The 14,499-nt window shown below is 47.9% G+C and overlaps 1 protein-coding gene across 1 annotated transcript in view; it reads right to left on the reverse strand.

Annotated features, from left to right (window-relative positions):
* Nucleotides 1–2,593: 2,593 nt before the first annotated feature.
* LOC307079679 (fibulin-2-like) overlaps nt 2,594–14,499 on the reverse strand; it is a 27,167-nt gene continuing 15,261 nt past the window's right edge. Inside the window, exons 6-16 of the mRNA XM_079742148.1 lie at nt 13,784–14,038; nt 12,681–12,815; nt 11,838–11,939; nt 8,281–8,418; nt 6,914–7,057; nt 6,421–6,549; nt 5,069–5,194; nt 4,567–4,683; nt 4,004–4,132; nt 3,597–3,720; nt 2,594–2,975 (exon numbers count right to left, since the gene is read on the reverse strand). Coding sequence (XP_079598274.1) covers nt 2,618–2,975; nt 3,597–3,720; nt 4,004–4,132; nt 4,567–4,683; nt 5,069–5,194; nt 6,421–6,549; nt 6,914–7,057; nt 8,281–8,418; nt 11,838–11,939; nt 12,681–12,815; nt 13,784–14,038 — 1,757 coding nt within the window. The 3' untranslated portion in view covers nt 2,594–2,617. The remainder of the gene's footprint in view (nt 2,976–3,596; nt 3,721–4,003; nt 4,133–4,566; nt 4,684–5,068; nt 5,195–6,420; nt 6,550–6,913; nt 7,058–8,280; nt 8,419–11,837; nt 11,940–12,680; nt 12,816–13,783; nt 14,039–14,499) is intronic.

A 14,499-nucleotide genomic window follows, 5' to 3' on the forward strand; every position in this document is an offset into this window, starting at 1 on the left:
AATTAAGGTATGGCACCATAGAAAATTCTCACATCCAGTTTTGTTTGTACGCCTGACATATATAGTGTTGTATGCATTGCAAGTGACATGAAACGGCTATTTGGCTATTCCTCAAAAGAAAAGCAGTCCCTTGTGCACACAGACCAATACACTTCCTCCTGTAATCCCTCAGGACCTCGTGATCCGACCAATCAAACACTTCGGCCAGCTCTGTGTACCTGCTGTGCCTGAACACTTGCTGCTGTACCTGGGAGTGGGGAGCAGCTAGTTAGCCTCAGCCCTGATCTAATGATGCATACTTCCCTCTGTTTATGGCAGCCAGGGAAGAGGGAACGCTAGCCTGTGCTTGTCTGCCTCTGAGAATGCCCATTAACACTCTTTCCCCCTGAGGTGGTGACCACCTGAGCTATCAAAGTCAAGCGTGTCTGCAACACCAACACCTCAACTCCCACCTTGCACCCACCCACCCACCCACAACCAACCGCCCATCACCAGCCGTCCCCCGGCCCCCCACCTCCCTCCAACACACATACACGTGTAGGTGGGGGAACATGAAATACATGGAATGAGATCATGAAGTGCAGCCATGAGCCTCTTATTTGCCAAGAGCTCTGACTCTCCCTCCATCTTATTGAGCGAGTATCTGATTGTCTGTAGAGTAATTCTTGCTGAAGGGAGAAGATGACAGTGGGCTTTTTATTTACAATACACCGCATTGTAAGCCATTGTCAGCACCTGAGTTTCATCAAGGTCTTAGCTCTCTGAAGAATGCATTTTTCTTGTGCACAGGAACACAGCAAGAGGGGCTGCACACACACACACCACACCCGCGTCCCCCAGCCTCCGTCTGCCAGCACACACTCAGATGCTTTGCTCAAGAGCGTCCTTCTTGATAATTTGAACTCGCCATTCCTTGGGTTTAAGGATTACCTTTTCTCGTCTGCTTTGCCCAGAACAAAACAGCTCAAATGTTCATCGGACGGGAAGACCTACAGAATATACAAAGTCTTAATTTTCACCTGCCTCTCATCATACCTCTCCAGGTTCAATTTAATTTATTTGGTCCAACTTTCTACTCAAAACACTGATGGATCTCAAGGGCTTCTATCCGTGATAAGAACCTGTGAAACAAAGCCTAGTTAATACAGGGTAACAGATGAAGCCATACACATTGTGTGCGTCATAGCGAAGGTGCTTGGAGGGTAATTGTGTTTGATCTTAGCCAGGTCTTATAACCCTCAGTCTGGTTATAGACAGTGTAAGAGCATGTTTGAGATATCTGTCATGCTTCTTCTTTATTTCTCCACTGTGTAGAAATATCTATGCGATCATCACAGCTTAGGGCATTGGCAGAGAAAATGGAACCACACCAAAACGCTATAAAAGTTATTTAATTTCTATTTAATACAATTATAGAAAAAAGTACATTTATACTGTTGCTTAGAAACAAGAAAGAAGGCTGGTGTTATACTGCGCGCAGCCTGTAGATGGTAGTCTAACTCTTTTTCTGTGAGGATAAACTCCATGAACCGTCATGGAGTTAAGTGAGACACAAAAAAGCGCATAAATCAATTTTTTTATTGAATGTATAAGCACAGTATTATAATTATTAAATGAGGTGTCATAAAACGGTTTGCCAAAATGGTACATGGAAAGCGATAAGGCTGTTGTGTATGATGAGCTCAACAACAAGGTGTGAACAGGTATGTAAATAGGCATGTATATTTACAGGCAGACAGGCCCGGACACGAAACCCTTCATATATCGTAACCCCCTCCCAGGTTCACCATATACCGCGACACATGTAGTATGTAGGTAATGAAGTTCAAACATGAGATCATATTTTTCATGAATTTTTTTGACCAAAGGAATTTTTTTTCAAGTGCCCAAGCATGACCTGTTTCGTTGTCTTTGCTAATCTTTCCTAAGATAATAAAATACAACTACTACTAAATACAATACAACTGTTATGAGGGCAAAACAAACACAAAGTCAGAAGTTTTAAATGTTTTAATAAAAATATATGGTAGCTTATGAAGCACACAGAAAAAATATGATACATCCTTTCACATATTTATATATATATATATATATATATATATATATATATACTTATATATTGAAATAAAAATACATGCCCTAAGATATCACATTCAAATACTGGTATGAAATACTTCAGAGACAAAAATGATTACAGCAGCAGATACTGAGAAGTACAAGTTAAAGTCACGCAGGATTTGAGACATCCAAACTCCTTTGTTCCTCGCTCTTTCTCTTCAAACACAGCCCCATCACGCAGACGCTTAAAAGCCGCTTCAACGCTCGGGGCGTGCCTGTGAATTTACATGAACTTGAAATACTGTATTCTCTTTCAATAATGAAAAAAACAATACCTGGCCGTAAAAAAAAATACCAAAAGAGAAACACGTTAATACCGCTGGCTCACGTTACGAGACACACCCAGAAGCCGCCGGAGACCCGGGCCAGCGTCGGGCTGAGTCACCCCTCAGCGTCGATGCCTGAGTCTCCCCTGAGCGTTGACGCCTGAGTCAACCCCCCCCTGCCCCCCGACGCTGAGGCCCGCGTTGCCCCCGCCCGCGACCCTCCGGCCGCCGCGTCAGAGTGGGTTGCCGGTGATGAAGACGTAGATACGGGCCTGGAAGGTGGTGAAGGTGCCCTGGCGCCACAGCTTCATCTCCACCTCGATCAGGAAGTCCCGGGGGCTGAGCGCCTGCCGCTGGAGGTACACGGCGCCCGTGTAGGCGTTGAGCTTGCGCGTGCTGAAGTAGTTCTCGTCGTTGCCCCGGGTGATGGCGACGATGACGTTGTCCCCGGTGTAGGCCGGGGACGGGCCGATGCGGAAGATCTGCGCGGGGACCAGGATGTTGGACTGGAAGCTGAGGTAGTAGTATGTGATCCTCAGCGGCATGGTCTGGCAGTCCTGGTGGTTGGGACAGCCAGTCCGCTCGCAGCGACTGGGAGGGGAGGAGGGGGAGGAAGAGGAGGAGAAGGAGGAGGAGGAGGAGGCGGAGGAGGTGGGGGAGGAGGAGGAGGAGGAGAGGGGAGGGGGAGGAGGAGGCGGAGGAGGTGGGGGAGGAGGGGGAGGAGAGCGGAGGGGGAGGAGGAGGGGGAGGAGATGGAGCAGGAGGGGGAGGTGGGAGAAGTGGAGTAGGAGGAGGAGGAGAGGGGGAGGAGGAAGAGGAGAGGGGAGAGGAGGAGGAGGAGGAGGAGGAGGAGGAGAGGGGGAGGAGGAAGAGGAGAGGGGAGAGCAGGAGGAGGAGAGGGGAGGGGGAGGAGGAGGGGGAGGAGATGGAGGAGGAGGAGGAGGTGGGAGAGGTGGAGTAGGAGGAGGAGGAGGAGAGGGGGAGGAGGAAGAGGCGGAGTAGGAGCACAGATATAAACAGTTAAGTGATGTTTATCTGCCGATGGGAACTTACTTTTGTCAAAGCGGCGAAAGAAAATAAAAACAAAAAGATATCAAAACAAAGCAGATTGTAGATTGATAATAATTAGTGGTAAGTACAATTCTTTGTGGACAAAGTGTATATATATGCACATAGAAAATATTGTTCTCTATTAAGCCCAGTGCTCCTTACGTGTCGGCTGCTTTGCGGTAGTTGGGAGGACAGCTCAGGTCCAGGCAGCGGTGGCCCCCCTGTATGTTGTAGCAGGTCTGCTCCAGGGAGCAGTTATGGGCTCCTGTGGCACACTCGTCAACATCTGGAAGGTGGGGGTCAGAGCAAGGGTGGTTGGTTGTAAGTAGTAAAGCATCGTAAAAAGAACTTGGACCTAAACAAAACATAGTTCATTCCATGAAGCCTGAATACTTGTGTGTGAGTGTGTGTATGTCTAAGTATGTGTGTTCGGGAACTATTTGGGCCTGTGTGTGTGTGTGTGTGTGTGTGTGTGTGTGTGTCTGTATAGGTGTGTGGCTATACGTTTGTGTTGTACAGAACTGAATGTGTATGTGTGTGTGCGTGTGTGTGTGTGTGTGTGTGTGCACCTCGGCAGGAGCGTCCGTTGGGGGCCATGCTGTAGCCGTGCTCGGGACAGGCGCACTGGTAGCTGCCGGGCACGTTCACACACTTGTAGGTGCACAGGTGGCCCACACTTTGCGCACACTCGTCAATGTCTGGTGGGAAGTGTGAGGAGGAGGAGGAGGAGGAGGAGGAGGAAGAGGAGGAGGAGAAGGAGGAGAGGAGGAGGAGGAGGAGGAAGAGGAAGAAGAGGAGGAAGAGGAGGAAGAGGAGAAGGAGGAGAGGAGGAAGAGGAGGAGGAGGAGGAGGAGGAGGAGAGGAGGAGGAGGAGGAAGAAGGGGAGGAGGAGGAGGATGAAGAGGAGGAAGAGGAAGAAGAGGAGGAGGAGGAGGAGGATGAAGAAGGGGAGGAGGAGGAGGAAGAGGAAGAAAAGAAAGGAGGAGGAGGAGGAAGAGGAGAAGGAGGAGGAAGAGGAAGAAGAGGAGGAGGAGGAAGAGAATAACACACGTGTAATGAGGGCCACCCAGAGTCTCAGTATGTGGAAGCCTTAATGTCATTCATTGGGATCCGGTTTTGACAAGCCCTGTACCTTCGCAGGTGTGTCCGTCCTCCCTGAGGTGGTAACCTTGGTTACAGTAGCACTGGTAGGAGCCGTACATGTTCGCACACTCCTGGCCGCAGGGGTTGGCCAAACACTCGTTCACATCTGAGGATCAGACAGAGGTTAGCGGCTCGCCACTGGCAAGAGTCGACACACACACACACCCAGAGGAGGCTTTGGCTGCTGGGAACAATGCAGCAATACATCTGGATTACAGCAAGCAGTTAAATAAAGACTTTTTTAGTCTCAACTCGCTGTAGCACGCACACATACATGCATAAACACACAAACACGCACAGTCTACGCATACATGCGCACCAACACACACATATGCTCAAACAAGCACATACACACACACACATACACTCACACACCTGCACGGACATATCCCCACACACACGTACACTCCAGTGTATTTATTTATAAATTGCAAACACACAAATATCTACACACAGCATCCTCACACGCACACACACACACACACACACACCTTCACAGTTCTTCCCGTCGGCGGCCAGGAGGAAGCCGGCGGTGCAGGAGCACTGGTACGAGCCAGGGGTGTTGTCACAGGTCTGGGCACACAGCCGGCCGGGGTACCGCCAGCACTCATTCACGTCTGGAGGCCAAGGAGCAGACAGTGCTCATGCATGGGTTTGTGTGTGCTTGTTTATGTGTGTGTGTGTGTTTGTGTGTTTTCCACAGGCAAACGAGTACCCATGCAACCATCCATGGGTAAGTAGGGTCCAAATTGTCTGGTGTCCAAATTTGCCATGCATGTGTGCATGTGTGTGTTTGTTTCTGTGTGTGCATGTGTGTGTGTGCTCATGCGTGCAGTTGTGTCTGTTGTGTGTGTGTGTGACTGTGTGTGTGCGTTTGTGTGTGTGTGTGTGTGTGCTTGTTTATGTGTGTGTGTTTTTGTTTGTGTGTGTCCAAAGGCAAAAGAGTACCCATGCCACCATCCATGGGTAAGTCAAATTGTCTTATGTGTGTTTGTGTGAGTTTGTGTGTGTGTGAGTGTGTGTGTGTGCATCTGTGCGTGTGTATGTGTGTGCGCCTGTGCTCAGGTGTGCGTGTTGTGTGTGTGTGTGTGTGTCTGTGTGAGTACGTGCGGGTGTGTCTCTGTCTGTGTGTATGTGTGTGTGCCTATGTTCAGGTTTGTGTGTTGTGTGTGTGCATGTGAACAGCTGCCCTCCGCCAGTCTAAACACTCCGGCGGAGTCCATTCGTCTCAAAAGCAGCGAATGAATAACACAGAGGCAGGGGCGGACAGAACCCTGCAGCGCTGGAAGACTGCAGGAGAGATAGGACTAGCCCCCCTGCCCGGGAACCAGCATCTTTCATGCCCCGCTCAGTACATAAAACACAATGGTGGTTGCACTTCCATGGAGAGAGAGATAGGGAGAGAGAGACAAAGAGATAGGGAGAGAGAGAGAGAGAGAGTGTGTGTGAGAGAGAGAGAGAGTGAGAGAGAGAGAGTTAGAGTTAGAGAGAGTTAGAGAGAGAGAGAGAGAGTGTGAGAGAGAGAGAAAGTTAGAGAGAGAGAGAGAGAGAGAGAGAGAGAGACGGAGAGAGAGTGAGAGAGCGAGACGGAGAGAGAGAGAGAGACGGGGAGAGAGAGAGAGAGAGAGAGAGAGAGAGAGAGGGAGCAGGGTGCAGAGTGGATGCGTAAAAGAGATAACAATCAAGTGAAAATCAGTTTTTTTTTAAGAAGCTTATGTAACAAGAAGTTATACAATCAAAAACAGAGCGGGTGGCGGTGAGGAGGGAGGAAGCATTCAGACTACAGCAGCTCCTCCTGCGGTCAGAGCGGCCGTCTTGAGAGCACGGCCCTGGCTGTACGCACCCACACAGGTCCGCCTGTAGGAGTCGTACTGGTACCCGGGCTGGCAGTCGCAGCGGTACGAGCCCGGCAGGTTGTTGCACAGCTGACCGTCACCACAGCGGTGCAGGTTGTTCTGACACTCGTCCACGTCTGGGGAGACGATCATAAGGGAACACACTCGGTCACATCTGACTGATACGGAATTGTTCAATCGTTCACTTCGGACTCCACTGTCTCGTCGCAATGAACTTGAGGGACATTTTGCAGAATCTTTGATCAAAAAGTGACTTAGAGGGAATCTTTTATTGTTGCATTAACGACTACCTGCTCATTAATGGCCCGATAGGGGTACACTATCCGGAACCTTCCGTCCCAGCGACCAAGACCTTAAACCCTACATTATCCAGACCCTTCAGGCTAAGAGAAAAACACCCTAACCTCTACACTATCCAGCCTCCATCACGTGACCTCCACCTGTATTGGCAGCGTTGTCTTCTGTGCGCATCCATCTTACCAATGCATCTAGCGCCATCTGGGCTGGCATGGTAACCACGGCTACATATGAGCATCTTCCTCTGGCAGGTGTAGGAGCCCACGGTGTTGAGGCAGGTGAATCCGGGGCCGCAGGCCTGGCTCAGACCCATGCACTCATCAATGTCTGCCGATGAAAGCACAAGCGAAAGGTAGAAAAAGAGACAATCATATTCAAAGCTTCACCAATGGAACTATTTTGCTTTTGCTTTGATGTTTGTGCCTGTGGCGTCTATGTTTGTGTGTGTGGGTGTTTGCGTATGTGTAGCTCAGGTGCATATGTTTTTTGGATTGTTTACTGCGTGGGTGTCTGATAGGATGAGATAGGATAAACTTAATGAACCCCACACATGGGAAAATCACTTGTTATATTTATGTGCATGTTTTTTTGTATATGTATGTCTGTTTGTTGTTTGTTTTGTTCGAGTGCATGTGGTGTGTGGGTGTATGTGTATGTGTCTGACTAGTGTCTGTGTGTGTCCCCTGTGTGTGTGTATCATCTGACTGTGTATGTGTGTGTCTCTGTGCGTGTCGTCTGACTGTGAGTGTGTGTGTGGGTGGGTGTGTGAGTGAATCCGCTCCTGATCCCGTGTGATTTTTTCCTCTATTCTGCCCTTCCTCAGAGCGTGTGTTTTACACTACTTAACAGTGGCGCGGTTCTGCCTCGACATGCCCCAGTTCCTGTCCCTGGGGGCTAATTCCACAGCATCGCTTCATACTGGAATAGGACAGAGGGTTGGCTTTCATCCACCCCACTGCAGCCTTCTGCTGCAACCCCTCTGATCTCCTGTCTGTGTGGCATTTAACCCCTTGTGTCACCACAGCCCCTGCTGGACTCACCTGTCTCTCTCTCTCTCTCTCTCTCTCTCTCTCTCTCTCTCTCTCTCTCTCTCTCTCATTCTCTCTCTCTCTCTTGCTCTCTAACTCTCTCTCTCTCTCTCTCTATCTACCCCCCCCTCTCTCTCCGTTGCGCACTCTTGAATATGGATTTGATTCACCTCCCTCTTATTGTGTTTACACGGGATATGGATCTCTGTTGTGCAGTTTAAACATGGCCACTGGATTTCGCCATGAGAGCCAGACATTCGTCTATCGATGCACCTGTTCAATTAACACAGCGCGAGCCCCGAGTTCGAGACACCCCATCAAGAAAAACTAGCTTGCGGTCAGCAGAAACGCTATGTGATTGAACACTGATTAAGGCAGGGATAAATAGTGGGGATATCAGGGGTATATTTACAATGATTGATGGAGTGAGAATATACTGGCGCTGTGAGTGTGGTCGTGTCTTCCACCTGCAACAGAGTGCGACAGGGCAGGTATGCGGTGGTGACGGTGCACCTTCCTCACCGATACAGTTGCCCTGGGCGTCCTGCCCAAAGCCTGCAGAGCACTGGGGCCTGGCAGTGCACCTGAAGGAACCCTCTGTGTTCACACAGTCGAAGCCCAGTCCGCAGGTATGGCTCTGCACCAAGCACTCGTTGATGTCTGCAGAGGATGAGAAGGAGAAGGTGGAAACTTTAGGCAGTTTACAAAACGCTACATGTTTTGTATTCCTCATTCAACTGTGTGCATACAGTTAATTGTGTGATCTTTATCTGTGTAGTTCTGTTCAGTCTGCTGTGTCTGTGGCGGTTGTGATTATATGGATGATGCCGGCGATGTCGGTAATTACTTTTAGTCACCACTGGATGGCACTGTGTCTAGTATTTACCCCTCCTTTATTTCTCTGAATATTCCAAGTAGTAATCAACACATATTTGGAAACAATTGCCAAAGCTATACTCATCAAAACACATTTTGATACACTTGTTGTATCTTTGAACGAACTGTGCGTGCTGTGTGTGTGTGTGTGTGTGTGTTTGTGTGTGTGTGTGTGTGTGTGTGTGTGTGTGTGTGTGTGTGTGTGTGTGTGTGTGTGTATGTGTGCGCACGCGAGACAGCACATTATGGAACATTAGCCTAAAGACTTCCGCCACATTTCTGCAAGGGAGATTCCCTGACTGTCAATCAGCCTGCAGAATCGGCTGTCATATCAAAAACCAAGCACATAATTAAGTTGCAAACAACCCTGTGGTGAGGGAGGGGCAGTGTGTGTGTGTCTATGTGTGTCTATGATCACATGTGTGTTTGTGCACTTTCACTTGTGTTTCTGGGCGTGTTCACAAATGACGCTCTTGTGGATGTAAATCAGACTCAGATGATGAGTGTGTATGCATGTGTGTTTGTGTGTGTGTGTGTGTGTGTGTGTGTGTGTGTGTGTGTATATATTATTTTATATATATATATATGTACTGTGCTGTCTTTATGGACCTTCCTGTGTCTTGAATAAAAAGTTGATTGATTGATTGTGTGTATTGTGTGTGTGTGTGTTGACTTCTTGTGGGACTTAGGTCATGCAAGAATTCACAGACACACACACACACACACACACACACTGGGGCACAGGGAGATGGAAGCAAGGTGAAGACTTGAAATGCAGAGCCCAACATGGGAGGATGTGGGGAAGGTAGAGGAGGAGAAGGAGGAGGAGGAGGAGGAGGAAGATAGTGAAGAAGAGGATGAGGAGGAAGAGGAGTTGGATGTGGGAGGAGGAGGGGGTGGAGCAGGAGGAGGAAAGGTGCAAGAGGAGGAGGATGCGGGAGAGGCAATAGATATTGATGGAGAGGAGGATGGGCTAGGAGAAGGAGGGAGGATGCGGAGCAGAAGACAGGGTATGGAAGAGTGAGAGAGATTAGAAGCTGACTCCATTGTGGAGGAAATGGCAACTGACAAATCAGAGGGGAGTCAAGCTTCTCAAAGGAGCCGTGCGTCGAAGCCATTAAGCCATGACGGCTCAGTCCTTACCGCGACCCAGGTTTGGTTCCTGCCCGTTTTAATTTGCTGCATATCCTCCCCCCTCTCTCCCATATCTTCCTGACTCTCACTGTATCTTTCATGAATAAAGCATCAAAAGGAGCCCTGCGCCAAAAGGTCAGGGAGGTCAACCTGGAAATGTCAGCCTGCTGTTTGAAGCATTGGGGCCAAGACAAGTCAGTTCAGTAATAACAATGGATTGAATGGACAATTAGTTTTTCTTTGAAACAATTCTTTTTTTAAAAAAAGAGGTTGAAATGGAGGAGGAAGGGGGGGGGGGGGGGAGGAGATTCCTGGACTAGTATAGGTTAATCTTACAGGGTCAAAAGAGTGTTATTGTATCTTTTGGCGAGATCCAAGAAGGGAGCAGTTAAAGTCCCTCCTTACTCAAACAGTAGAATAGGTGACGTTCATCTAATGGGACTCTAAATGGAACCATTCATCTAATGGGAGACTCTATTGCCACTGATTGCCTGCAGAGGCAACCATTATTATTAAATGCATTACATCGCCTCTTGATTGAGCATTCTTCCACTCCACAAACATCTGAAGACGAGCTTCATTCCCCACGGCAAGAAGTCATAAGCACTGTCATCCCTCCCATCTGACTGCAGTGGTAAACACCGCAGGCCTCAAACTTTCTCTATAGAACTACAGATGCCGAGGAAGACCCCTCTGTACACCGAAGGGGGGGGGGGGGTAAACAACTTATAATGAGCCTCACCCTAAGGAGCTCGCCTTCTGGGTGTCACTCAACCTTTAGCGGAGAGACAAAGCTCCACGTCTCCTTGTTGTTGTTGTTGTTGTTGTTGTTGTTGTTGTTTATGTGCTGAATGCTAACTGCAAGACAACACAGGTGCAGGGAAGATTCCGGCTCTCCAGAGGTGAGCATTAGTTCTGCTCCGTTGTCCGAGCCCTCGCTTGTGAAATAACGTTGTCACTATTAATTGAAGGCGTCTCGTCTGTTATAGGGGCTCCCAAGGGTGGCGGATTAGATTGTTCATCCAAATATCCCAACAATGCGATTACCTCACCGCCTTCAAAGTAAAGCCGTTTCTCGCCAACGCACTTGGATTTCGTCTAACTTTTTTTTCAAGTATACTCAGATCCTCATAAACTCTGGTCATTATCGCTGGCAAATAACACCCGTTTTGCCGGATGACACGGAAACCTTCACAATGTTTATTATTCACCATTTTCAAAATTATCATATATTTCAAATTTCATGCCTGGGTGAAGGAAAGTAAGCGGTTTATTCAATGTGTTTATGCAACTAAAGCTGAGCATTAAGATTTGAGGCTTTGGGACTCCTCGGGTAGCTTTACAAAATCGTCAAAGCCTCTTTACTCTGTGCTTCTGTTAGTTCCGTTAAAAGCAGCCCTGTAAATAAAGCTTTACTTTGTTTATATTATTGATTTGCCTCTTCTTCAGACTAAACAAGCCCATATCGCAGGCCCCTGTTCACCTCTGTGTGTTTTGATGGAATAAAAAGAAGGATAATTATTGGTGTAAAAGTTTGAATTAGGGATGTAGTCATACTATTATTCAAAAAACGACTAATTCATATTGTAGCGATGGAAAAGTAGTGTAACACAATATCAGACTTAAGTAAAACCAACAGAGGGTTAGAAGAATGATAACTAGGTATAGGCTAAACTAATTTATTAATTTGGAATTATGCCAACTCTATTCACTTCCAAGTAGTCAACCATCAGGTGATAAAATTCAATTTAAAGTTGTGTGTCCAGCCAATTGAAAGATGTACAATATAAAGGGCTGCCCACTGCTGCTGGTGCTGCAGCTAGTGGGGAGTTGAATTTGGTGAACACATATTGTTGTGTAGCATTGTGTGTTTGCAATGACAATAATGGTTAACTAGTAACAGACATGTTTCTGCCAAGGATTATACACTAGACTGGAACCAGACAGAGTCAGAGTTTGAAATTGCCAGATATTCTGACCTCCAGCTGTGTGTTCTGGCAAAATAAAGTGCATTGATGAAACCATTTTTATTAATCATATATAGCGTGTCCAGCATCGTGTTTCCTCACCCTCACACGAGTACCCATCAGCCCTCAGAGAGAAGCCCAGACCACAGGAGCAATGCACCCGTCCTCCCACTGGGCGGCACTGCTGAGCACAGGGGTTATGTCCTGACAAACAACAAGACACACAGGTAGTTAGACGAAGGCTGCAACCAACCTCTCTCTGCCAGGGCTTCCCGTGGCAGGATTCAAGGTCGGACTCATGTTTTGAGAGAGAGGCGGCCATCATTCTGTGTTTGTGTGTGTGTGTGTGTGTGTGTGTCTGTGTGTGTGTGTGTGTGTGTGTGTGTGTGTTTCTGTGTGTGTGTGTGTGTGTGTGTGTGTGTGTGTGTGTGTGTGTGTGTGTTTGTATGCAAGATAAACAAGTTATTGTACCGCAGCATAAAGCTCACTTCCTGTTTTCGGATCGGATCCTGACCTGGTGCCATTCTATTTCCTATTTACATCCCCGTGTTTTTGGCAACCAAGACAGACACAACACCAACAAAATACCATCTCGGCGAGGGTGGCGGGATGCATTCGGGACAACAAAGCGATCTTTGATACCATCCTACCTGCTTGGGTATGGCCTTTGCAAAACAATTACAAGCCGGGGGAAAAACAAACACACCGGCGAGGTTTAAAATAACGACATGCCTACCCATGCTGGAGGCACTGAGGCCACCTCAGTTCTCTGTGTCATTTTCCCGCCTTTAGATTCCCCTTGCAGGCCGCCGATTAAAGACATGGGGATGAGCGAGAGTGCCGTCGTTTGTGATCTTCCGACTCTCTGAGGCTCCGTCATTTCCGCACCCAACCAACCCACATCCCCTTATCACACCGTCTGCCCGGAGACTGATGTGGTCTCACCTTCACAGGGGTTGAGCAGGGCGTGGGTGGGGGTGCTGGGAGGAGGAGGAGGAGGTGGTAGGGTTGTGGTTGGCTCCTCCACGCCTCCTGCTGCGGCTGAGTGATGCTCCTCCAAGCCGTTCTCCTCCTTTTGCTCTGGGAATGAGAAAAGAGATAAAAGTGAATCCAACTCATCATGAGGGAGAGAGTAATTACACTGCAATCACTGAATCTGACTCTCTCTCTCTCTCTATCTCTCTCTCTCTCCTCACTCCCCCTCTCTTCTCCCCTCCCTCCCCGACACCTTTCTGTCTGTTTCCGTCGTTTTGTTTAAACATTGTGCAATGCCTCGCAATGCAATGTGTGTGTTTTTGGAAGTTGGGGTTGTAGGTGAAAAGTTGTGACAGCGGTAGAGTCGGGACAGGGGAAAGAAAGGAAAACATTGCCCGAGGACAAACATTTATTGGTGAGCCTCACCGCTTGCTTTTAATTTGCTAGGGTTTGAGCTCTGACATTAGCATCCTGTTGAGGCTTGCGGCGGTTAGATCTGCCGTTAAATAAAGCCGGCTGTGTCACATTCAGTGCAAGATTTCATTCAGCACCTCTTTAACGTTACACCTTTTACATAGACCCAGTATAATATTTATCTATCAGGTGTCTCTTGTAAAAGAGGCGATGAATCTATGTTTGATTTCTAAATGGGTTTCTTTGTCTCCAATCGCAAGAGATTGATGGAACAACAAGACGTCACTGTCAGCTCATGAAATAAATGGCAGGGTGCGATTAGAATAACTATTATTAGACAGAGTCCGTGCAGGCAGGAAGGAACGCTGTGCCCCAGCAGAAAAATAATACACTGGGAACATGTGGACAAATACAGACAAACGGGAGAACTTCCTGCCAGGAATGTACACGACTTATTGTCATGGAAATGTGCATGAACGACAAAAAGCTTCACATGTGCAACGGCCAGATAGCGTCGGGACATGTTTCATTTATTCATACCGCAAATCAATGCGTATGTACATACCCTACACATTAAGAGTTGGATAAACCTCACCCAATATGTATTTTCAAATCTGTCTACAAATATAAATAGTTCATATCACATGTCCTGGTCATACCCGGTTTACACGTGTTGTCTTGCTGCAGCGAGAAGCCAGCGAAGCATTCACATCTGAAGGAGCCGGGCGTGTTGACGCAGCGCTGCGGACAGAGGCTGTCCTGGTACACCGCACACTCGTCCATGTCCTCCACCTGGAACGGGTGCTCCACCTGGAAGGGCCCCTCCGCCGTGTTCTCCTCCTCCTGCAACCGCTGCTCCTCCTCCTCCTCCTCACCGATGGAGAAGGCCTCCTTCGGGAAGGGGCTGTCCGACACTGGAGGAACAGAACAGCAGGATGGTCGCCAACATGCAGTTTCAGCCTCAGCCAACTTGATCAGCATTTCATCTGTGTCTCTAGTGCTTTGTGAAAGGCACTGTGTCAAAAGGCCACCAGGATCTTCCTTCAATTGTGGCAAAGCAATTTAGTGCAAAGTAGAAACAAATGCGGTTTAGGGCTTTTGAGAGTTAAGAATCCAAATAGGCCTTCAGCAATAATGTAGTGCACTGCAGGGGGAGAAGCAATGGGAACTTTTAAATGAGAGATTTGAACTTTAATAAACTCTGCTTCAGCAGGCCGCTTAGGTGAACCATTTGTCAGATGTGAAACCAAACTCCCTGTAGCAGTAGAAAAACAAATTAATTATATTGTGTGTAAATTAGTTTTGTTTGTGTTTGTATGTGTGACTTTGTCTTTGCGTGTAGGTGTTTCTGTGCGTGTATTTGTGTATCTGTGTG

The sequence above is a fragment of the Pollachius pollachius genome (genome assembly GCF_949987615.1).
Source record: "Pollachius pollachius genome assembly, chromosome: 8".
Taxonomy (NCBI): Eukaryota; Metazoa; Chordata; class Actinopteri; order Gadiformes; family Gadidae; genus Pollachius; species Pollachius pollachius.